The sequence below is a fragment of the Balaenoptera borealis genome (genome assembly GCF_965194805.1).
Source record: "Balaenoptera borealis genome assembly, chromosome: 3".
In the NCBI taxonomy this organism is placed as follows: Eukaryota; Metazoa; Chordata; class Mammalia; order Artiodactyla; family Balaenopteridae; genus Balaenoptera; species Balaenoptera borealis.
Window position 1 is genome coordinate 36,470,383 of NC_138866.1, and position 24,515 is coordinate 36,494,897.

Consider the following 24,515-nt stretch of genomic DNA (forward strand, 5'->3'; position numbering starts at 1 on the left):
TAATTAATGTGTTTTTCAAATATCGCTATTGGTGGAGATGAGGTAGGGGCCCAGCACGGGGATGGAGCAGCCTCGGGCAGCAGGTCACCACTGAGCAGGGTGTCCACGCGGTTCAGGGACACCTATGTGGGCCTCGGCCTGCCCGCCAGCTCCGCGTCTGTCTGTGAGGGGCCCCGGGGTCCCGGCAGGATCGGACCGCTGGGTGCTGACAGACCCCCGGGCCGTGTTGTCCGTGGCAGGGCTGGAAGTGTGCCAGTTCTCTCGGGACGCCTCAGTGGCTGAAGCGTGGCTGATCGCCCAGGAGCCCTACCTGGCCAGCCGGGACTTTGGACACACGGTGGACAGTGTGGAAAAGCTCATCAAGAGGCATGAGGCTTTTGAGAAATCCACGGCAGGCTGGGCAGAGCGCTTCGCCGCCCTGGAGAAGCCCACCACGGTGAGCCGGGAGGCTCGGGGAGGTGGGCAGCTGCGCCTTGGGGGTTCCTCAAGTCAAGAAGTCTTCGGCGGTTACTGGGGACCTGCAGACAGTGTAAAGGCTGGGCAAGGCGGGAGAGTGGGAAGGAAATAGGAGTGGGAGAAAGTACTGACTTTTGAACCCGAAAGACAAAAGGGGCTAATTCCAACAGGAACAACCACCAGGTGGGTCGGGTATAGGGAGCCTCTTTCGAGGAAGGATGTCTGAGAGCAGGCTCCCCTCTGTGGCTGCTCTGACCCGACACCCACCCCCGGCCTTTGCCTCCCCTAGCTGGAGCTCAAGGAACACCAGACCCCGGAGAGAACTGAGGAGGAGACTGGGTGAGTGCGGGGACGACTTGGCTGGAGCCCTCTGCTGAGAAGGGTGGAGGAGGGTCCTTCTAATCAGAAACCGCCCCCTGATGCCTTGACAATCCACACGTGACCTCTCACACCTGGGCCACTAGTCAGAGAACTACAGAGTGCCTGGAGCTTAAAGACGGAGAAGAGCTTTCATTCCCCCCCAATCCTGGGTGGCCTGAAGGCCTCGTGCAGGAAGAAAATGGGTGGAGGGCAGTGGCTGCTGCACCATTGCCCTCCTGCTCTGGGAACCAGCTGAACACGAGTCCCAGAGGCCGTGCTGCACAGAGCCATGGCATTTCTGAAGCATCTGCCTAACCTTTCAGGCTGAGGCAGATTGAGCAGCTCCTTGCTAAGTGTCTGCCAGGCTGCTGACTTGGCTTGTGTTCTCTGGGGCCGGAGTGGGAAGCCAGGCCTTGGAGGTAGTCTCTGGCCTCTGAGAGGTGTTTGTTTCTAAAGCGGGACTGTGTCTTCCATAGGCCTCAAGAGGAGGAAGGCGAGACGGCAGGGGAGGCTCCCCGAGGTCCCCACCGAGCAGCCACCGAGAGAACGTCCCCGGTCAGTTCCCTGTCCCATTTGTCTAGTTCCTGGGAGTCGTTGCTGCCAGAGCCCCCTCATCCCGACTAGGCTCAGCTGGGGCAGGAGGCCAGGATGGGCACACACTGCCCCTACCCACCAGACTCCTTCAATCAGTCTTCCTTGTTTACTTAGCTTTTCTTAATTCCGAGAATAATTCCCCTTCTCCCTTCAACCAAGAAGAAACTGACATGCCAGCTCACTGACATGACCCTCTTAGTTTGGTTTTATCTGGTCTAATAAATTTTATTATATAAATACATTACCATCTACATCAGGGGAAGCACTTTATACAGGCAGGAATGATTCCTTTTTATACACTGTCCTTTTACCCATTTTCCCTCTAACACCATCCTTAACTCTACCCTCTACACCCACACACACACACAAATATACTCACAAATGGACCATTTGGTCTTCCTGCCCCGGCCATGGCATTTGGGGCAGTGAAGTGGGCATACCCACCCTCTAGCAGATTCCTTCCTCCTAAGCAGAGCCCCTCCCCCCTTGCACCTTTCTGGCCTGATGCTTGTGGGTCAGTGAGTTGGAGATAGAGCTGGCTCTGAGGCAAGAACAGACTTGACGGAGCCCTTCAGGAGTGAGGGAGAGCCCCAGGGTTTCTGGGTCACAGGCCTCCAACTTGTAGAAAAAGAGGATGCGTGGGGGAGGTGAGGGAGGGACGCAAACACTCCCGCTGCCAGAGGCCTGGACAGATGGCTTCAGGACCTGGCCTGGAATAGATCCTTTAGCTAAAAGGACCCAGGAGGTCTATGCAGGAAGTCTGGGAGGCTGTGATCCAGGTTTTGGGGAAATGTCCTGGGAGCAGCTGACTGAGAAGAAAGCAAGAATCCAGCATGTGCCTTGCATGGCTTTGCCACTGCATGTCCACCACCTCTCCAGGTGCCCAGGTAAGCTTGCCTGAACCTTTAGGAGTTCTTGGTGGAAATTTCTGGTACACCAGCCACCCCAGAAAAATGCACAACACTGAGCATTTCCTGTGCAGAATCCGTGTCAGGTCTAGATTTCAGCCCTTCCCACCCTTCTGAGACACACACACACACTCACACACACACACTCTCTGAGCTCCCTCTGACACCTCCAACCGGCCAGAGGTGTCCTGAGCTGCACCAGCCCTCATGTCCAGCAGAGGGCACTCCTGGGCTCCCGCTGGAGGGTCTCTCCCAGGACTTCCCTCTGAAGATCCCATCGGCACATGTGGGAGTCTCTGGTGGACTTTGCCCCGGCCCCCTTTTCTCAGGGACAGCCCCCACTGGAAGGAGAGAGAACTCTGGGGGCTGGCATGGACTGTGGACACTGGGGCTGGGACTGTTCCTGCCACCTGTGCTTCAGCTGTGCGTCCCTGTGTGTCTGCGCGTGGTGGTGGCCCGGGTCTACGGGTTCCTTTGTGCCCACCTGCGCGATCCATCCGCTGTCTGTGTCGTGTACGTCTGTGCAACGTAATTACATGTGCATCAGAGCCGCCTCCATCCACCGCCTGAATGTCGCTGGATTTGGGGGGGGAGTATAACCTGCTTGGACCTGAGCGTCTCTGGAAGGAGGGAGTGAGCCCACATTTGAGACCCTTCCCAGAGAGCCAGCCACCCACCAGATGGGGAAACTGGCCTGTGCCCGGTACCAGGAAGAAACCAGATGGCGAATCAAATGAACACCAGGCCTGAGGCCTCATGGAAACAGATTTCCTGCTGCTTCTCCTTTCCGAGCCCTTTGTTGAGTTTTCATGAGGATCCATGGGACTCCGAGGGAGGGTGGGATACCCCGTTGGTCTCTGATATGAGAAGAGAGGAGAATGGGTCACATGCAGGGTTCAAAACCTTTCCAGAAACCTCAGGCCTCTCCCAGGAAGGCGGCTGTCCGCTGAGCCTTCTCTCTGGGGTAGGCCTGGGTCCAGTGGCTCTCCTGCTGTCCCATGTGTGGTCTGGTGTCGGTGCCCTATTGGATAGATCCGTGCTGTGTGGTCTGGTGTCGGTGCCCTATAGGATAGATCCGTGCGCTGTGGCTTCACGTGAAACCCATCACTAGTGCATGCCGGCTTCCTGCATGGGCGTGGACCAGGCACCTGAATCCCTGTGTTGACTGCTGCACAGCACACGGTGGCCACCCTGCCAGCCCCGCCTGGTCCTCCCCTTCCCGGGTGTGTGCACGCACACACGTATGCACACGCAGGGACTGGAGTACCGTTCCACGCATTCAGCTTTTCTTCAAGCACATCCATTGCCTCTATCACCTCTTACCTTTCCACATTAGAGCATGTTCTAATAAAAACAAAAAGAAAAAAAAAAACAATCCATTATACGGGTAAGTGTGTAAGAGTGAATGAGGCCAAGCAGAAGAAACAAGCTTTCACAAATGGCAAAATTCCTGGAGTGGAAGTCAGGACATTGGGTTCTTAATTGTAGAAACTTCGTGCATGATTTTAGGCAAACCCCCTAATCCTCCTGGGTCTCCCTGCCCTCATAAAACTCTGTGGGATTACAGAAAGTCCAGAACATTCCTGTATGTGAACAATGTACCTAAATGGAGGGTTGGAAGAGACGGGTTTCCCCACTTTTGTCTCGTTCTGAACTCTGAGGAACCTGGTTCTGTGGTCAGGTGCCAGCTGGTGTGAGGCTGGAGGTGAGAAAGAGATGGCAAGGGGCCAGGGTGTTTCCTTTGTTTGGGGAAGAGAGGAAGGCAGGGTTGGACCTCTGCTCCTGCCAAGGCCAGTGCCCCGAAGGTGGTCCCGGGGTCCCAGGCTGGGGCCCGGCATCGGGCTGAGCCCTCCCCCTTCCTCTCACCCCGCCACCCCCCACCTTATGTGTCCCCCCTTCATCCTGGGTGCGGCTCTGGGGAGGGCTTCAGGGTCCTGCTAAGAGTCCTCATCTTCTAGGCTCTGAGTGCCCCAGAATCCTCGGTGTAACATTTGCGATGAGATGCTGATTGCTGAGATGGTGAGGTTGATTTCCTGGAGAAGCAATGGTATTGCGGAGGATCTGAGCCAACCCAGGCTTATGGGCCCCCAGCCAACGGCTGCGGGACCTCTTCTGTGCACTGTGCCTGTTTCCTGGCCGCGGGTGGGAAGCAGGCCCTGCTCTAGGAACCCTCCCAATGGGGCTGCTGTGACGACGAGAGGGATACCCCTGAGAGGGATTGGTGCTGCGAGGGGCTGTGACAACAAGCAAGAGTCTGCCTTCGGGGTTCCCTGTTTGGGGCAGTCGTGCCCCATCTGCCTCCAAGCCTCAAGGCTACATTCCTCTGTGGTGCAGGGATTCTTGGGGTGAGGCCGCTCGGGGGAGCAGATGCCTGGGTGCCTGTCATTATCAGGCCTTCATCAGGTTGTCAGGGAAAACTCTCTTACTCAACAGCAGCTCACAGACGTCACTCTTCCCGTGACCTTCCAAGACCGCCTGCAGCTGGCTTCCCCGAGGGGACTGGGCATTTCCTTAGGAACGCACAGGAGGAGTCCAGACTCCAGGTCCCTTGCCTCTCCCTTCCAGCGTCTTAGAGGTTGACGTGGCTTCAGGGAAATAACCAGCACTTGAGAACGTGAGGGATGGTGCCCCAGGCTGAGCAGGCACTGGGTTGCAGCAGGTCACCTTTTAGCCAGTGGCTGGCTGGCTCCAGCTGCTGTCACTCCCTTGGCAACTCCCCACAGCAGCAGCCTGCCCAGCAGGCAGCCTAGGGCTCTAATCAGCGGCCAGAGGCCTGGCTCTGACGTTCTTGGAGGGAAGGGATGTGGGTGTGGAGGCAGCAGCTGTGTTTCTTCTTGCCTGAGCGAGCTTTCCCCATCCTCCCTCCCCTCCCCCTGTGAGGCTGAACTGAGCTGCTGATTCAGGCGTTTTACAGTGAAGGCAAATGGTGTGTTTGTCCATAATGAGCAGACCCAGCCTGGAAAGAACGTCAGTTTTCCCGTGAACCTGGGCGTGTCTGTCTCCCCAGGATGCCTGAATCAGTGTGGCACGGCTGTGTCTGCCTACAGTCTGGCACCGCGCCCTGGCACTCCAGGCTCCGTGGAGAAGCTGGCTCTAGGCTCTTTGTGGACATCTGTCCGCCGCTCGGTGCGCCCAGCTCTCTGTGCTATGGTCGGACGTGCTCTTCCTGGCCCCGCTGCTCAAAGGCAACTCCTAAGTTCATCTTCCAATCTGTGTTTTAGAGCATCCCCGATACTGATGAACCCAGGATGGGACTCAGTTAACATCGTAGGCATCTCAGAAATGAGGCTTGAAGCTGCCAGCTTGACTGTTGGGTGTCAGATCTGGATGGGGGAGTCAGTGTCTTTTGAGTCTTTCTGAGTGGCTGGCTCAGAGTCACCAAGGCATCAAGCAGCTGCCAGCTCCTCCAGGGCAGGGACCCGAAGAGCCCACACTGGTGGTGGGAATGGCAAAGACAGCTCCTGAGGAAGAGTCGTTCTCTCCCCCGGGATGGCCGTGGACCAGGTCTCCCCTCCCTGTCCAAGGGGACCCTGCACATTCCCCTCTCCTTTCCCCCTCACCTTATGTGGTGGACTTCTGCTCTGTGTCCCCTCCTGTTGTCTTCCCTGCTTCCCAGTGGTCATCTCAGACAGACAGCTGGCCCCTGGGACATAGTGCTGAGCCCCTCCGCTGCCCATCCCACTCCTCATGAGAGCCCCTCACCATCCCTGCCACCAACCCGGTGGACCCCTCACTGCTCCAGCCTCAGCTCCTCCCATGCTCTTTCCTCTGTTCAGCAACAACGTCTCTGTTCTCCCTTTAGGCATTTGTCTCTGTTCACCCTAAGTTCCCATCTCTCCATCTCTTTGGCTGCTCTCAACTCAGCCAACCATCTTTTTCTTCTCTTGCAAACAACTGTCTTCTGAACAACCTTCCCAACCTGTCTGCTGACAGCCTTCTCACCCAGAGGATGAGAGAGCCCAGACCTCAGACACTGGGGGAGGGAAAAAGTTCTTGGCTGCAGAAGTGGCCAGCTTCCCCCACCCCACCATCTCACAGGGCTATTTGGTTGCCTAAGGTATTCAACAATAGATCTTGTCTGGCCTCAAGCCCCTCTTCTGGCCCTTTCCAAGGTGGCCGTGACACGATCACACTGCCTCAGCCAATCAGCCACGTGTCTTACATAAGCCAGACTCATTCCCCTTTAAACCATGAGCCCCATCGGATAGGCTCTTCTCTTTGGAGCAATAGTACCACCGTCTTCTCTTGCAGCAGGATTTAGCAGGAAGAGCACAGGGTTTGGGACCAGAGAGATTTGCATCTTCAGACTTCCATTCACTAGCTGTGTGACTGTGGGCAAGTTACTCATTTTCCCTGACCCTCAGTTTCCCTCATGTAAAATAGGGGTAGTGATACTTGCCTCGCAGAAAGGGTGTGAGGATAGAAAAAGAGAATATAGGTAGAACACCTAGTAGGTGATTGTGTTCATTTTTCCCTTCATTTTTTTCTCACTGCAGTCCTTCATCTCTTAAGAGAAACATCCTCCATATGAATTCTAACATCCATTGCCAACACCCTCCCAAACCAATCTTCCTGGAGTGCCCCTCCCTGAAAGCCCCCTACATACACACTCTAGGCTCAGTCCTTGCTGTGAGGTAGGCAGATAAGACCATTGCATGGCTAAAGTCAAACAATAGTCTCTGGGGTGCATCCTCTTGCCCTCGTTCTCACTTATCGGCATTTCCTTTAGAGAGAAGCTCACTTGTGTTTCCTTGTTTGTTGATGTGTCTGGGTTCACTGAGCATCTTTTAGAACCTCCCAAAGACCCTGTGGTCGCACCCCTGGTTATTTTTCTCCCTGGAGCTGGAGTTAGTTGTCTGTGTGCTGTCCCCCTGCGCCACCTGCTGGCTTGGCCTGGAAATACACCTTCAACACCTTTAGTCCAGGTAAGAAATGTACCCATCCTGCCCCTCTTCCCTTCATCTTCTTGAACCTCCTTTGGGGAAGAGACATCTGCCTGCTTCCCCACACCCAAGTCAGTTTCCTAACAAGGCAGGACCCTAAAAAGTCAAGCTTACAAGACTCTGCAAAGACTCTGATGTGGCCATCCCCTGCCCATCAGGGGCTCAGGCCTCTCCCTGTTTGACTACAATCCTATGAGATCCTAAAAGGCTCTCCTGTCTGTGCCCTTTCCTCCCCTGATGTTCCCCCCAGCATCCAATGCTGCCCGTCCCCTACCCTCCTCTGACATCGTGATCCCAGCAGCCAGCGCACACACCTACCTCAGATGTGTCCCACCCACGCACCTGTCACCCAGACCCTCACATCAGAGAACAGAAGCTCCATGCTTATTCCAGACCCCCATCCCTGGGCCATTCTCCCTCCTTCTGTTTCGCCCACTTATGGTCTAAACTCTCCAGCAGCCCCAACCTGACGCCCAGAGTTTCTTCCAAGTAGCTGGATCCTCTTTTTTTCAGAGTGTCCCCCAGTTCCTCTGAGTGATTGCTCTAGGCTGGGTTACCCCTCAGCAGTGTAGGTGTAATCTCTGCATCTTCCTGATGACCCAAGGGCTAAAGCAGCTGGCCTTCTGCCTTATATCACAGAGGACAGAAGGGAGTCTTGGATCATCTTAGCTATCCAGGGCCTTTTGGCAGAACCTATCTGTCCCTACAGCCAACGAGTAGCCAGCAGCCCCTCCTGGTGCTCTGCTGTCCACAGATCCCTCTGCCTGTCGGGCAAGGCAGAATCTCTATCAGAGCATGGTATGGTTCCAGGGGCAGCAGGAGAACTGCCCCTCAACCCCCAGCTCTCTTAGAAGATGGTGCAAAGCATATTTACCCCTGGGACCTATAAAAGGAGGGCCCTTTTGCCCAAACCATGCCCCCATCTTTCTCCTGTGTGTCCCTTCCCCTAACCCAGGAGGGAGAGAAGCCCCGCCAGCCCTGGGCCTGGGAGGAGCGGCTGCCACCAGACCCCTCCACCTCCCACCCTCATTCTCGACTCCTTCTCCTCAGGCCTTGGCCTTCAGGGGAGAGGGGAGAGGGTGTGTTTTAAATTGTCTCCACATGAACAGTCAAGAGAACAGAAGAAATCTTTGCATACATTGGAAAACCCCCATTTCCCAAAGCCCACCCATGACCTGGCCATTTAACTTTCGATCACACTGGCCATGGCCTCTGACTGGCCCTGCCAGGGAACATGGGTCAGGCATCCATTAGGAAGAAACAGAAGAAAGGTGAGGTTAAATTGGGAGGCAGTCCTGGAAAAATCATCTCTATTTTCAGAGGAGAGTTCCCGAAAGGAAGGAGCATGGAAATGAAAAGTATAGGAAGAAAATATGGACACACAGGGCTCTAGTAAAACCAGTCCCAGGAGGGGAGAGGCTGGGTGAGAGGGGTGAACATGGTTGTGAGGGTCTGCTGGGCTTTCCTCCCAGCATCTGCCACGCATCTTCCCTGAGCCCCCCAGAGCAGGTGTGGGGAGGGCCTGGCCCATCACCAGGAGGAGCAGCACAGCCAGCTGGAAAGATAGAGGATGAAAGGCTTCACTACCTCCCCAACAGTTATGCCTAAGTCAGAGGGCTGGCCTGACTGGGTCCATAGAAGGAGCCCAAACGCAGGCTCCCAGATCCAACCCTGCCACTCCTGCCCTTCCTCCCTGCTGGAGGAGGATCCAGGCAGGGCTTTAGAGCCTTCAGATCCTTGTGGTCAATTCTGGGTCATTGCTGACACTCAAAAAGATACAAATACTGCAAGATGCATAAAGATGGGCATGGCCCAGCCACAACTCTCAAGGGACTCTAAGACAGGAGAAGATAAGAGCCCTAAAGATGTGGTAAAAACTCAGGCCTGTCCAATTCTGGAGTGCATGCTCTTGATTGCTTCTGGTATCTATTAGCTGTGTGACCTTGGGTAAGTCACTTAACCTCTCTGAGCACAGGTTTTAAGTCACTTAACCTCTCTGAGCACAGGTTTTCTCATAGATTGAAGGTGTTAGACTAGGGTAGTGTTTTCAAACTTTTCCAGCCATATTATCCTTTCTTTAAATGAGATCTTAGGGAACCCCAACCTGTTTATTGACCAGCCCTAATTTGATGGGATACAGCCATGACCAGCTTTACCTTTCTTCCAACCACTGCCTTCAGACATCTCCGTTGAGCCTCCGCTTCCCATTCCTTAGTGCCAGCTCAGGCAGACCTTGGTCACTTTTAGCTGTTAAAAAGTCTAACCAGTCTGTTTCAGTTTGAAGCTTCAATCTGATGTCCAGTATGGTGCCCAGATCCTCTCATTCTCCATTTCTCTATTTTGGCTTTGACCCAAGGTCTGAAGGACCCACAATGGGGAGCACAGGGTCTGCTGTTTCCTGGCTCCTCCCCAACACTCTCCTGGGTCTCCATCTTCAGTTGGGACAGGGAGTAGAAAAGGGGGCAGTGTCTCTTTACTGCCTGGGTTGGCTCTGGTCCTCTTGGGCTGTCAACACCCTTGGTCCTTCAGGTGTCCAGATACCACCTGCTTGGGGGCCTACAAGACCCTTCCCACCTGGTGCTGTAAGGTCTCCAGCAGTCAGGCCTTTGAGACAGGGTTCTGGCCAGATGTCTCAAGCTAGGGTGGACTTCCTTGGTGCTGGGTACGTAGGAGACCCACCCATTCTTGCCCCAGCCGGCATTCTTGCGCTGCACTCGGAGGCTGGCTGCCCCTTGCTGCCGCAATCTGTCCTGCCCTCTCTCCTGCTGCAGTGGCACAAAGGCGGATCAGCAAGGCCTCTGCGTAAGGAGGTACCCAGCTGGGGAATAAGAGGTCTGCTTCCCCTTCTCATGGGCACCTGACATACCGGCACGTGGCTCCACTGGAAGCCCCTCACTTGGCTTGGGCAGGGGCTGGGAGGATCCTGCCCTCCACGGGGAGGAGCAGGGAGGTAAAAGCCGACGACTTTCCCTGGAGCAGTGACTCCTTAGGTGGTGATTCTCTACCTCTGCAGCACATTCGAGTGCATGAAAAGCTGACTAAGAAATTCCAGTGTGCTGACCCCACTCCAGGCTAGTTAACTCAGCATCCTGAGGATGGGTCCCGGCATCCTTTGTTAAAGCTCCCGAGGTGATTGCAAAAGGCAGCCAGGGTTAGGAACCACTGCCCTACTCCAACAAGTCCCCACCAAATGACGGGGGCAGGACCTGGGGAGTAGGTCACGGTCCTGCACCATGACCCGGGAAGGTCTGCGTCTCGCTTTAGAAGGTGGTGGGGGAGGCTTAGGGCCTGGTGCCCTTAGCTTTGGGGTTTTAGACACAAGTGGAAGGTAACAGAAAGGTTCCCATACAATATCCTACCACAAATGTTCTTCTATCCTGTCTTAGCAGCAGAACCCTTTCTTCATTTGAAGTCTTGCCAGAGCCCACGCATGACTCAGTAGGAGCTGGAGTGTCTCTCTGAAGCAGGGGTGGGCCCTGGAGCCGGGCAGCGAGCAGCGTTGGAAACCCCCGGATGAGCCCCTTCAGCTCACTCTAAGAACCTCTGCCCCTATGTTAGACTGGAGAGGGGGAGAGTGGGGAATGGAGCCAGAGACATGGGCACAGTCTAGGGAAGCAGGCCAGGTGGAAACCCACAGCAGGCTGAGGGAGGGCCAGGGTGGGCCAGGAAGGGCACAGGAGAGAGGAACCAGACTCAGGTGGGGCCTGCTGACCTCCCAGTTCTGCCGAGAGTAGCCACCCCTGGCTCTGAACCCCCAGCAAGGTGTGCTCCTCCCATATGCCCCTGAGCAGGGGGAAGAAGAGAGGCAGTGGCCCCAGGACCTGCAGCCTCCACTGCCGCCAGGGCCGCACAAGGAAGGGCAGGAGGAGAAATCCAGCACAGATGAGAGGCCCACCACAGAGCCCCTCTTTAAGGCCCTGGACACGCCTCTGAGCGAGGGTGATGAGCCTACAACGCTGCCGGCCCAGGTGGACCACGGGCACAGCGTGCAGATGGAGGGCTACTTGGGCCGCAAGCACGACCTGGAGGGGCCCAACAAGAAGGCGTCCAACAGGTGTGTGGGGGAGGGCCGCGGGGTAGGAGGGGTGGGCAGCTCCCAGGGACTTCAACAGAGCAACATGGGTATGCTTGTGGGCGAGGGTGCCCTCTGCCTCTAGTCTGAGAGCTCCTGGGCATCCTCGGGGACAGCCCGGGGGCTGCTTGGCATGATGGGAAAAGCCTGTCTTCCGTTGTGGTCCTATGACCTTGTACTAGTGACTCAGCCTCTCACTTGTAAAATGGGGATGACGGGGGCAGCCTGCCTCTTCAGTGCAGATGCCATGCCTGGCGCAGAGCAGGAACTCGGTGAACACTAGCTGTTATTATCCCAGGGCGGGGTAACAGGTAGGCCTTGGCACTAACAACACGTCCTTGACCAAGTCCCACTTTTTACCCAGTCTGGGCCCCAGATTCCCCAGCTTTAAAATAAGAGAGGAGGGCTTCCCTGGTGGCGCAGTGGTTGAGAATCTGCCTGCCAATGCAGGGGACACGGGTTCGAGCCCTGGTCTGGGAAGATCCCACATGCCGCGGAGCAACTAGGCCCGTGAGCCACAATTACTGAGCCTGCGCGTCTGGAGCCTGTGCTCCGCAACAAGAGAGGCCACAATAGTGAGAGGCCCGCGCACCGCGATGAAGAGTGGCCCCCACTTGCCACAACTAGAGAAAGCCCTCGCACAGAAACGAAGACCCAACACAGCCAAAAATAAATAAATAAATAAATAATTTTTTTAAAAAATAGAAGAAAATGCAAAAAAAAACCCAAACAATAAAATAAAATAAAATAGGAGAGGAGGAAGAGTTGCTATGGTCCCTCCTAGCAACCATATGACCCTGAGGAATTCATTCAGAGGCTGTGTCGTTTCCTGACCCTGAGGCAGTCATGTCCTTGGGTGTGGTCTACCCAGGGATGCCTAGACCCAAAGTCTCTGGAGGCTCCTGCCTTCAGGTAGCAGTCCAGGGTCCCAGAGAAACAGGGCAGCATCAAGAGGTTGAAGCCAGCCACATTCCCAGGGCCAACTGGCAGCATACAGAGAGAGCCTGGCCTGGGGGACACGCCAAAGTTAATTCAAATTCCAAAAATGAATTGGGGGGCCCAGCCAACCTGAAGAGGTTTATTGCTTATATGGAGAGTCTGCAGGGAAAGGGAAACTAGCATTTATAAAGTACCTACTGTGTGCCAGGCATTATGTTAGGACTGATAATAGCTTCTCAAACCTCCTATGATATTGAGGTTTCCATTTTCCAGATGGGGAAACAGTCTGAGAGAGGTTAAATCATTTGTCCACTTACTCCAAGACCAGCTCCTCCTTTGCAACTGCCTTACTTGGGCTACAAGCTCAGAGAAGGTGGTGAGGGCCAGAGGAAAGATCCCTGAGCTGGTGTCAGAAATCTGGGCTTTGTGGAATGGCTCTGCAGCCAGCTTTGTACAGGTCAGGTCCTCTCTATGACCTTCCAGTCCTTCCTCCCTACGTGCCCTGCTAGTTCTCCACTTTTCTGCCCTCAAAAGGGAGGGAGGAGGAAAGGAGGAAGAGGAGGAAGAAAAGCTTAATGTTTCTCAGTACTCATTACTGTGAAAGGGCAACATGTTCCCCATTTGTCAGGGAAGGAGCTCAGGTGAGCCCACACATGAGCCCATGAGCCTGATGTTCTCACCAAACATTTCAGCTGAGATGAGCCTTGATTTACACAAATACATTTCTTTAAAAAGTGCTAGTACAGGGCTTCCCTAGTGGCGCAGTGGTTAAGAATCTGCCTGCCAATGTAGGGGACACAGGTTTGAGCCCTGGTTCGGGAAGATCCCACATGCCGCAGAGCAACTAAGCCCGTGCTACAACTGCTGAGCCCACATGCCACAACTACTGAAGCCCGCGTGCCTAGAGCCCCTGCTCCGCAACAAGAGAAGTCACTGCAATGAGAAGCCCGTGCACTGCAATGAAAAGTAGCCCCTGCTCACCGCAACTAGAGAAAGCCTACGCGCAGCAACGAAGACCCAACACAGCCAAAAAATAAAAATAAATAAATTAATTAAAAAAAAAAAAGTGCTAGTACAGTATACCAGGCGTATATCATCAACAAAACAAAATATCACTACCAGCAAAACAAAACCCTGCTCTGTTCACGTTACAGTTCTGTAGTGAGACTCAAATATGCTGGTGGCTATGGAAATGCTTTGAAAAGTTGTTTATACTATTGGTCTTAGACTCAATAATTCTACTTCTAGAAATATATCTCAGGGTAAGATCAGAGTTACAGGCAAGGATGTTTATCATATTGCTGTTTAAATCATGGATAAAATTTCCAGTATTAAAAGGTCCATCAATAAAGGGATTATTTATATGTGTGATAGAATACCATATAACTATTCAAAATTATTTTCAAGAAATATTTGAGAATTCAAATATTTGAGGATGGGGAAATACTCATGATATAGTGTTAAACTTAAAAGCAGGACATAAAATTGAATATACAGTATAATCCAATTTTAGCTATATATGTGAATAAAGACTAGAAGGAAATACATCAAATGTTAACAATAGTTAACTTTTGGTAGTGGAATTACGTGCAGATGATTTTTATTTGCAATTTTTTAAACAGTAAAATGTATTACTATTGATCAGGGTAAAATTGGTATAATTAAGAAAAATGGTAAAGCTATAGGAGCTGATTATAGAGATGCTGTATCAGAACTGTAGGTGACCTGCCTCTCTGTACCCTCACAGGTCCTGGAACAACCTGTACTGTGTGCTCAGGAATAGCGAGCTGACTTTCTACAAGGATGCCAAGAACCTGGCCCTGGGGGTGCCCTACCATGGGGAGGAGCCCCTGGCCCTGCGACATGCCATCTGTGAGATTGCTGCCAGCTACAAGAAGAAGAAGCACGTCTTCAAGCTGAGGTGAGGCCCTGCCTGTCCACTGCCCCTTCCCTGGTTTGGCGTAAGTGGCTGGACAGGGAGGGGCCCACTCTTTGGGACCAGCTTCAGGCCTGAGTTGCCCTTCAGGGATTTTTCAAATCAGAGAGGCTGGTGGTCCTGATTTTTGCCTCTCTCAGAAGGTGCTGTGCTGCCTGACAGGGTTCTGGTCATGGGAAAGCTCAGGGGGCTGGGGGATCAGATCCAGAGGTGGCCACGCAGGAAACCCTCTGTCCTCCTAGGCTGAGCAATGGCAGCGAGTGGCTTTTCCACGGCAAGGATGAGGTAAGCGCAGGGCTGCCTAGCCCAGACCCCCACCAACAAAGGGGCAGGTGGGAGGGACGCATGCCACTTGACCTCAAGGCTCCCTCAGAAGGGGCTGCCCTAGAGGCACCCCGGCCTTTGCGGGGCCCTGACCCTCCTGCCCTGCAGGAGGAGATGCTGTCCTGGCTGCGGGGCGTGAGCACCGCCATCAACGAGTCCCAGAGCATCCGTGTCAAGGCACAGAGCCTGCCCCTACCCTCCGTCACCGGCCCCGACGCCAGCCTCGGCAAGAAAGACAAGGAGAAGAGATTCAGCTTCTTCCCCAAAAAGAAGTAGCCTCTCGGGCACCCCGCGGGTGAAGCCAGTGCGTCGGGACGAGAGACGAGCGGGGACGAGCGCTTCCCTCCTCGGCAGGGTCTTCCTCCTGCCCACGGCCCGGCCGCCGCTGCCTGCCTGCCGCCTGCCTGCTCCGAGTCGCCGGCCGGGCCCCGGGCCCCGCTGCGCTGCAATAGCTGCCTTCGCGCCACCAGCCCGGCCCGGCCCGGCCCACGCCTGCCTCCGCGCCCTCTGCCCGCAGCCCCGGCGCCCCGCACACGGCGAGCGCGGGCTCCAGGGACGGAGCTCCCAGCTCCGCCGGCCCTCGGTGCCTCCGGGGCTGGGGGCAGGAGATGGTTTTCGAGGCCCACGCCCTCCTCTCCCCGCCCCCCTCCCGGGCTGAGGGGCGCCAGCCCGTCCCCCGATTCAAACATAAGCTGGAGAAGAAGGCTGATGGGGTTCCTCAGACGCTGCCCACTCCCAAAGCAAGTCTTGCTTGGGGTCACCTCCTGCTCAGTCGCAGCCAGGGAAAGAGAAAGGGAAGAGGACACCGGAAATGCCCGACCTGCCCCTTAGGGGCGTGAGGAAGGAGGCTTCAGGGAGCTCTGGGCCAGGGGCTGCTGGGGACTGAGGGGACACGACGGCCTCCTCCCCACTGGGCTTCCTCAGAACGGGGACTCTCACCCTCAGGGGCCACCGCGTCCCCTCCTCGCTCCTCCTCCCACCGAAAGAGGGGGGCACCCAACAAGATCGATGGGTCCTAAGTGCAAAGGGGCTCCCCTGGCCTCCGGCACCCCTTGCCGCCACCCCCGATGGTGGTAGGGAGGACCAGGAAGCTCTCAAGCCAGCCCTCTTTTAAAACTACAGTTAGAGGTTAGGGCTCAGGTCAGAAGGAGGTAGATAGGTCTCCACACTGCCTAAGGCGCTGCCTCTCCACTCTGGGGTCCTCCCGCACTCCCAGTAGCTGCCAAACCAGCAACATCCCACTCAGACACAGGGCCCTTAAGGGAGACAGCGCAGGTCCCCAGGTACAAGATGGACACCGCAATGCCTGGAGTAGAGCATCCGAAAGCCAAATACCCCATGTGTTCTGTCTGCAGCTGGTACCACCTGAGGGTGCTGGCTGGACCGACAGCAAATTTCATGACCCGTCACCCTGGGGTGGCAAATGTGGCCACACCTGGGTATTTATTACGACCCACGGAACAACCCCAGATGGCTGGGACAAATGCTGGGGCCAAAGCCATTAAGGTGTGGCAGGCACCCTTGCTTAGCTCCTCCAGAAGGTCCTGGCCTTGAGTCAGGGGGCCACATGGGTATCTACCCCACAATCCCAAGCACAGCCAAAAGGGGCCCTGCAACCTCTATCCCCAGGGATAGCTTTCCCTGTGCTGCTGAGGTCAGACTTCCAGACGGAAGAGACCACTAGTTCCACAGGGATTTTTCTCCGCCACTCTCTGAAAGCAATGCAGCTCCAGCCCAGCATCTTAACTGGGGTTAGGTCCAAAAGAGGGGTTAAGCTGCAGGCAGCAGGCATTTCCCCAGGGATCAGAAAGGTCCCTGGGGCCAGCAGTCGCTGTTTCCATCACCTTCCCCGTGGGAAGGAGCCTTAGACACACTGAGATGATCCCCCGGAAGCGAGTGAAGCTCAGGTAGAAACCACAGGCATAGGCATCCGGAGTTACTAGGCCTTCCCAGGAGCCCTTAGTGCTGGAGATCAACACCACCATGTCAAGGGAAGGCAATTTCAGCAGACAAGAACCACAGGAGGGAAGTTCTCTGCTGGAGCCTGACAGGTGGTCCCACCTCTGGAGCCAGGGTCTTCATTTGGCCTCTATGCACCTAACCCTATGGCCCCCTGTGCATCCACAGGGAACCTAATCTATACCGCCCACCAGCCTCTTTCTATACCTAGGGAAACCAAGGCAGGAGGCAGTGAGGTGATGACACTCACCTGGCAATAAAGAAGGCCTCTGGTGCATCTGAGGGCATGTCCTGCTCCAGGGCAGATAGCAGCAAGAGTCTCCCTCAACTGTTCCCATGGGCCAGTCTTCAGGGAGCCAAGAGACTAGAGGCCACCCTCTCCCCTCCACGTGTGCCAAAGCAGCACCTGAAGTGAAGAATTTCAGCAGGCGACTCCACAGCCCCAAGAATGAAAGGGCCTCAAGGAAAAGCTAGGATTTCACCACCCCTGGGCCCCCAGGCTGGGCAAGGGCAGCAGCCGGCTGCATGTGACCCACCATCTACTGCCAGCTCCCCACACATCCCTCCCCCCACGTCACACAGGCCCCAAGACACTCAACTCACTGGCCTGAAACTGCAGGGGCCCAGCTTTGGGACTCTGTGCCACATGGGGGGGCTAAGCTCCTGGTGCCCTGGCAAGGTTTCTTTTTTCCCTCCTTACATTTTCTATTTTGTAGTTCTTTTCTTTAACAGTATCCCCCCAACAGCTCCAGTCCACACCAGCAAACCAGGAGTCCTCCCCAGGGCAGTTTAGAGGAAGCTCCTTCTGGGCATGGTCAGGTGGTCCTCCTTCCCTCTCTCCTTCCCCTTTGTCCCCTGGCCTCAACTGACTGTGGCTGAGGGAGGTAAGGAGGGTCCTCGAGCTTCCTCCCCCCCACCTAGCACCCATAACAGGAGGTCTGTGGGGGCGGGGGGGGGGCTCGGCTTCCCCGCCACCCCACTCCTTCTTCCTGCCTATCGGAGAGCACAGAGAGTCCCCAAGGCTGGCCCTGGATCGCCCTCCTCCCTTCAGTAGGAGGGGGCAGAGATCCAGAGGACCCCGTGGCTCGGTCTCTTGGACAAGTCAGCTCAGGGAGGATGCAAGGGAGGAGGTGGCTGCAGAGGACGGCAGCCCTGCTGGGCACAGACCATGCCATCTGGGGCTGGCCCTGGGGCCGGCTCGGCCTTGTCCTCCACCTGCTCAAATGTGCTTCCACCAACCAGAGAAAACCCATTTACTAGTTTTTCTAATAAATCAATAACGCTCCATATTTCCGTTTCTCATTTGACTCACCTATTTCCCTTTGAACTGGACCAAAGGGGGCTGGTTGATTGAGCAAGGCGGAATCTGTGAACACAGGACCACCATGGAGACAAGAGGCACAGCCAGACTCTGGCTTGTCCTTGGAGTCTTATGGGAACAACTCTGCTGGCACCTAGGTTCTGTGCTTCACTTGAGACCCTGAGAAAAGCTCGCTTATTCACGCATTCAACCATCTTGAGGGCCTGCTGCAGGCCTTTCCCCATGGAGCTCGGGACAGAGATCTGAAAATCAGAATCCACACACCTGGGGTTCATCTCCGGAGGTGCAGTTTCAATTGGTCTGGGTGGGTGAAACCTAGACATCAGCATTTGTCAAAAAGTTCCCTCCCCTGATGATTCCAGTGGGCAGCCAGTAGGAACCACTGAGCTGGTCCAGGGTTCCCAGGTATAACCTAGAGGGCTGTGTAAGGATCACCTGGGGAAGGTGTTGACTACTACTCCCCAGGCCTCACCTCTCGAAGAGTCTGAGTCAGAGAGTTTGAGAAGCAACAACTTATCCATCTCCTTCGATTTACAGAGGAGGAAAAAGCATGAGTTTAGGTGACCCAGCCAGTTAAATGCAGGGCTGGATCTCCTGACTCTCACTCTAATGTGTGGCTACTCATGACAATCAGAGACTTGTCTAGTAGGAGCCAGCTCTCTCAGCGACTGTGCAAGTGCCCACAGACCATTCTGACCAGCTGGCAGAACATGGGCCAGCCCTGCTCTGCTCCTGCTCAGGAAAGGCCTCTACTTGCCTCTGATATTCCCTTGACCTCATTAGACTCAGCAGACCCATCTTCAGGCTGAGCCCATCCTCCTAGGTCAGAAGACCTGCAAGACAGCTCTACCACCTGGCCCTGCAGCCCCACTCCTCCCAGGCCCCATCCAGAAGAAACAGGGTGAAACAAGGTTGGTCCACCAAGGAAAAAAAAGGCAAAAAACCCAGTCAGAGGTAGGGGGCAGACCTACGCCTTTTGAATCAAAGACACTTTTGAGAATAAGAATGAAGAATGAGGCTCTATCCCAGAAAAAATGCACCCCTCACCCAACACTGCCAGCCACTTAAGATATTTCTAGGCTCCAAGTTAAGAATCCTTGCCCCCTAGGATGTCTCCTGGGAGCTAGCGAGGGAGAGAATAAAAGGCACCAGACGTGGAAATATCTGCCTGTTAGAAAAATGTTCCACCCCTTTCAGTCCAACTTTGGCACCTGGGGAAAAGAGCTAAAGGCTGGCATGGTGCCCCCTGACCTTACCCCAGACAGGACGCCAGGCTGTGGGTAGACAGAAGCCCGTGGGAACAGAAGTAGCAGAACAAGTCCCCTCCCACACATCCTGCTGCCCCAGCCTCCCCAGCCAGCACCTGGGGCCTTGTGCTTCGTGAGCATGGCTGCAAATGAGCGCCTGTGGAAGCAACAAGCCCACGTCCCGCTTCCCCTGAGACAGGCATGGGCACGATCACCTCTCCCCAGCCCGGCCAGACGCCAGTAAGGAGACCACTCACAGGTTGGTTGGTCAGCAGTGGTTATTACACCATTGGCAAATAACGAAACGTGTGTACATTAGTGACAACCACGGGGCCAGCAAGACAACCCACAAAAGTACCTGAACGGAGTCCACGACATTCCTCCCAGGAGGGAAATCAACAACAGCACACTCACACACACACGCGCGCGAGCACACCAACATACCACAGGGTAGAAAGCAATAAATTATGGGCCTCGTTCCTGCCCGGATCCTAAGAAAAGGCACAGTTAAAGAGCAAAGCCTCCCCAGGCCACCCTCCTGTGTGTCCCCTGGGTGGGCCCTCAGTCTGGCAGCGGCCAGGCGACACTGGAGGCCTGAGCAGGGCTCGCTCTCCCTGGGAAGAGATGAGCTTAACTATTTGGCCTCTTACTAGAGAAGAACTATATATACAAGGGAAGCAGCCACACCAGCCTCGGAGGGCAAAGGGGCTCGCAAGTCACTGGCGCGCCCATGGCAGGCGAAGGCCCTTGCCCGGTGCCCCAGGGCGCTCTCCCAGGGGCGGCCTTTCTGAGGGCCCCGGGCGGGGCTCGGGTGAGCAGGGTGAGCCCAGGCTGTGAGCGAGGATGCCACCGTTCCTCCCCGTCCCTCGGCACAGCGGCTCCCTCCCCCAGGACTCAGTGTCAACCTGTGGAGTTCAAGGCCTGGAATTTCTCCCGCAGGCTCCTCACTCTGCCCTGCTGGCTTGGGTCTGCCGGGTTCCTGGGACCCTCTTCTTTAGGCCGATACTCTGCACACTCCTGGAACTCCGGGCCCTGCCCCGCCTGGGCTGCTGGTGAGCTCGGTCCCCGCCCGCTGGCTGCCTCCAGTCCCGCGTTGGGGCCGGACAGAGGTCCCCTCTCCATGACAACCATCCGCCGGTTGTCCTCCAGTGTGAGGTCTGCGGTGACGTACAGGGCCTCCCCTCCGTCCGGCGCGCTAGGGGGTGGCCCCGCCAGAGGCTGAGGCTGGGCGACCCCTGGGCCTGCCGGGGCCCTCCTGGAGTTCAGGCTGCAGCAGCGGCCCACCTTCCCCGACAGGGGCGGTTGCGGCTGCATCATGTTCTCCGGCAGCGAGTGGCTCCGGTTGACGGGCAGGTTGCGCGGCCGGCTGCCCTTGGCCTGGAGCGCCTCGTCCTGGGAGGCATATTTGGAGCAGAGCTCTCGGACATCAGGCCAGTTGAAAGTCTCGGTGTCCAAGGGGCTGAGGGGGCTTCGGGGGATGTGCCAGGCCCCAGGCGAGGTGGTCCTCGGGCTGGTGGCCGAGGGGCTGAAGGAGAAACGCCGTGGCGATAACTCCCTGGCAGAGCCGGGCTTGGGCGGGCTGTGTTCCTGGGCCATGGGCTGCTCGTGGTTGAAGAGAGACAGCACTGGTTTCCTCTTACCTGTGAGGAGACAGCGAGCCGCCTGAATCCCTGTGCAGGAGGGAGCAAGAGGACATGAGGGCTCTGGGCTGACCTCAACTCCCCTTCCAGGCGAGGCTGGTTGCTGGGGTTTTGCGTGTGATGGGAGAGAAACCTCACTGACCATCCACGGCGCCCTTACCAAAGGGAAACGGGAAGAATGAAGAAAAGGGGGTGGGGTGGGGTCAGGGGTCAAAGGAAGAGACGAGAGCTTCTGCTCTCCTGGAAAACAGAGGCCCGTGGCCCCAGGCCCTCTGCTCCACAGGAGGAGCTTGGCCTTGAGCGTTAGACCAGCTCCAGGACTCGCCCCAGTCCTCTTTTTGGTAGAAGTCCTTTAGGGGGTCACTTTCCCAGAATCCAACTGGCTCCTAAAAGGTGCTTCCATCCCTGGCTTGCAGGCAGGGCCCTCCGCCCCACCCCCTTCATACCTCTGCCACCAGATGGTGCTCCAGCCTCCTGCTGCAGGTGGGGGGTGGTGGCAGCCACCTTTTCCCACGGCTGCGGTGGCCTGGCTGTCACCGACTTGCCCTTGATCCGGAGGCTGTACTGGCGAGCCAGCTGGTAGACCTTGCTCTTGACTCGCTCGCTCACGTGGCTGTCCATCACGTGGGAGAGCTGCAGGATGCGGGGGTGTAGCGGGCTCACCAGCTCCCCCTGGGCGCCGCTGCTCAGCTCCTTCACCAGCTCCTTCAGCTCCTGGGCCAGGTGGGCCGGGCTGGGTGGCTCAGTGGGGGAGGCACTCTCCGGCGAGGCAGCGGCCGACTCCTCAGTGATGGCCCCCAGCTCACGCTCCTCCAGGATGAAGAGGGGCTCGTGCAGGTCAAAGCTATTGGCCTGGCCTTGGCCTGCTCCTTTCCGAGGGCTCCCCTCAGGAGACGCCATTTCCTCCCAGATCTTCACAATTTCCGAAGACGGGCGGAACTCAGCATCTGTGATGGGAGCTGGGTCCCCAGCACGAGCCTGGCCTGGTCCTGGGTAGTCAAAGAGGGCCCATGAGGCTGCCCGCGAGCCCACCTGTCTCTTATGCCCCAGCGGAGCCAGTGGCTCCGGGTCTGGCCTGGGAAGGCTGTTGATTCTGGAGACTGAGTTTCTCACCAGTCCTTTGGGGATGAAGGAGAGGCTCTCCCGGCGCCGGACGCTAAAGCCTGCATCGTGGTGCTCTGCACTTTCATAGTAGCTCTTGATTTTGTCCAACAACAGCCGGTCTCGGGAAGAAAGCTTCGATTCCTTCGTGCAGGAAGGCCTGTCTGGCTCCGCTGGGCAGCCTGGGCTCTGGGGCTCTGTCCCGTTGACAGAAGGGTCACTCTCTGCGGCCACCTCCATACTGATGTCCGCTTCTGGAGGGAGCTGAGAGCCCAGGGAGTCTGTGGTGCTCCCACGGGGGGCCAGGCCCTTCTCACTGTCCTCTAGGCTGATCACACTGCTGCTCCGGCTGGTCAGCCTCGGGGTCCCGAAGCCGCTGGACTTGCCATCCTCCAGTGCCAGGCTGCTCCGCCGAGAGAAGCTGCTGACGAACCGCTCGGCAATGACGCTGGCCTGGTCCAGCACAGAGGGAGGCAGGAGGCTCTCGGGCTCGTGGGCAGCCCCCATCTCTTCCTCCTCGTCCTCACTGCTCAGGACCTTAGGGTCCTCGGTACTCTCGGCCACCATGAAGTCCACCATGTCACCCGGGGGGTCCAGTCCCAGCAGCAGCTGGTGGGTGTCAAGCTGCATTTCTAGGACTTCTGGAGCCTCTGTGTCTGAGGGCATCTCCTCGGTCCTGGGACCTTCCATGGCAGCCAACACCTCCTGCTCTGTCCCAGACTCAGGGTCTGGCTCAACCTGGGAGGGCACAAAGAGCTCATATGAGCCAAAAGCCTCCCTCACGTGACCCGGGGGGATGTGGGGACAGCACAGCCTGCTCAGAGCCTAGTGAGAGGGGCTGCGGTTTCGGACTGCAGGCAATCAGAATGAGCATGACTCAGGAGTGGGCAGCAGGTCCTTAGGGAGAGGATGTCCCTTAGTCACCCTGCAGCTGGGGTGCTGGGTCCACATTCTCAAACCCAAGAAAGATTCTAGGAATGCAGATGGGGTAAAGTGGTGGCACCTCTCAGTGGCAGCCTGCCTGGAAAGTACAGGGACAAGGTGGGAACATGCGGCATGGGGTCAGAGCCACGGCACCAGGACTCCCCTGCCTGATGGGAGGCGGCTCCCTCAAGCCCCAGAAGCTCCCCACATGGAAGTTGTTCTGGGTTGAACCCCGGACCTAAACAACTTCCCTGAGGGGTCAGGGTCTTCCGTGTGGATCAGGATCCAGAGGGCACTAGGACCACATGCTGGAATCCTGTCAGAGGGTAAAGATGGGGATCTGGCTCCTGCCAGCCAGCCTCCGCCCCTGTGCAGGACTCTGCATGTGCGCAGCGGATGGCAAGGAAGGAGGCAAAGTTGGCAACTCTCTCTTGACCACCTTGAAGGTCATTTGAATCATAAAACCAGCCAGTACAGGCAGCTTTCCAGAGGAATCTTTAGGGAGAACACAAGATAACACTCTATAGCCCGAGGACTCAGACCTGATTCCAATCGTTCTAGTCTAGAAGCTGCACAGAGGGACCCAGGAGCTAGGCCTGTAATGTCCAACACAGTGGCTGCCAGCCACACGTGGCTCCTGGGCATCTGAAATGTAGCCAGTCCACGTTGCAAAAACCGCATACCAAAAAAGTACAAAATACCTCATTAGTAGCTTTCTAAAACACTACATGTTAACATGATAGTAGTTTGGAAAAACTGGGTTAAATAATTCTTTAGTGTGACTATTAGAATATTTAAAATTACACATGAGGGGACTTCCCTGGTGGCGCAGTGATTAGGAATCTGCCTGCCAATGCAGGGAACACGGGTTCCAGCCCTGGTGCAGGAAGATCCCACATGCTGCAGAGCAACTAAGCCCGTGCGCCACAGCTACTGAGCCTGCGCTCTAGAGCCCGGGAGCCACAACTACTGAAGCCCGTGCACCTAGAGCCCGTGCTCCGCAATAAGAGAAGCCACTGCTATGAGAAGCCTGCACACCGCAAGGAAGAGTAGCCCCTGCTTGCCACAACTAGAGAAAGCCCGCGCGCAGCAACGAAGACCCAACGCAGCCAAAAAAAATAAATAAATAAATTTTTAAATAAATAAATAAAAATTTTATAAATAAATAAAATTACACATGAAGCTCACATTCTATTATCACCGGACATCACCATTCTGAACTCTTTTCCAATGTCACCCAGGCTTCTCAATGTCCTGGCTGTGAGGCCCACCCCGGGGTCTAAGCCTCATGAACTTTTCCTTGTAACTCTGCAAAAGCAAAGGACTCCATTCCACATAACCCCCAGATAGTGTGGGGTGGCAGGAAAAACAGTGCAGGCTTCTGGGTCACAGACCCAAGTCTAATCTGAGCTCTGTCCCTTAGAAGCTGCGCAATGTCAGGCACGTCAACCTAACCTGAGTCTCGTTCTCCCTGGTAGAGCTGGGTCAGGAAACAGAAGGAAGAAATAAAACATCAGGCACATAGGAGGTATCCAGTAGATAAACACCTTACTCCTTTGCCAGGTGGGACAGGCATGATTTAAATGTCTGGCACACTAGCAGAGCAGAGCTTTATGCTCTGTGCAAGGAGGCCTGGCCAAGGGGACATATAATCTGGTCACTTCCAATAACTGTGCCCCTTGGCCAGAGTCTGCATCTGCCCAAAGGAAGGGGCACCTTTTCTAATTCAGAGTAAGCGGCTATTGGTCACCAAGCCGCATGCCCACAGGCCAGACAGGCTTCCTGAGGGCA

At 55.9% G+C, this 24,515-nt stretch overlaps 2 protein-coding genes across 27 annotated transcripts in view; one reads left to right on the plus strand and one right to left on the minus strand.

The window, feature by feature from the left end:
* Positions 1 to 17,780, plus strand: part of SPTB (spectrin beta, erythrocytic) — a 123,370-nt gene extending 105,590 nt beyond the window's left edge. For all 8 annotated transcript variants that reach the window (XM_082386414.1, XM_082386412.1, XM_082386407.1 and 5 more), the window contains 7 exons: positions 240 to 436; positions 746 to 795; positions 1,293 to 1,371; positions 11,053 to 11,315; positions 14,020 to 14,193; positions 14,451 to 14,493; positions 14,641 to 17,780. In XM_082386414.1, coding sequence (XP_082242540.1) covers positions 240 to 436; positions 746 to 795; positions 1,293 to 1,371; positions 11,053 to 11,315; positions 14,020 to 14,193; positions 14,451 to 14,493; positions 14,641 to 14,808 — 974 coding nt within the window. In that variant the 3' untranslated portion in view covers positions 14,809 to 17,780. The remainder of the gene's footprint in view (positions 1 to 239; positions 437 to 745; positions 796 to 1,292; positions 1,372 to 11,052; positions 11,316 to 14,019; positions 14,194 to 14,450; positions 14,494 to 14,640) is intronic.
* The window catches only part of PLEKHG3 (pleckstrin homology and RhoGEF domain containing G3), a 65,681-nt gene that overhangs the window by 2,347 nt on the left and 38,819 nt on the right, over positions 1 to 24,515 (minus strand). For 13 of the 19 annotated variants that reach the window (XM_082386445.1, XM_082386441.1, XM_082386430.1 and 10 more), the window contains 2 exons: positions 21,146 to 22,538; positions 19,320 to 20,699 (listed from right to left, as the gene is read on the minus strand). In XM_082386445.1, the coding sequence (XP_082242571.1) occupies positions 19,960 to 20,699; positions 21,146 to 22,538 (2,133 nt within the window). In that variant the 3' untranslated portion in view covers positions 19,320 to 19,959. Of the gene's footprint in view, positions 1 to 492; positions 537 to 1,609; positions 3,381 to 3,641; positions 3,663 to 19,319; positions 20,700 to 21,145; positions 22,539 to 24,515 lie in introns of those variants that run through there. The other 6 variants (XR_014242960.1, XM_082386433.1, XM_082386434.1 and 3 more) reach the window with 4 other exon arrangements.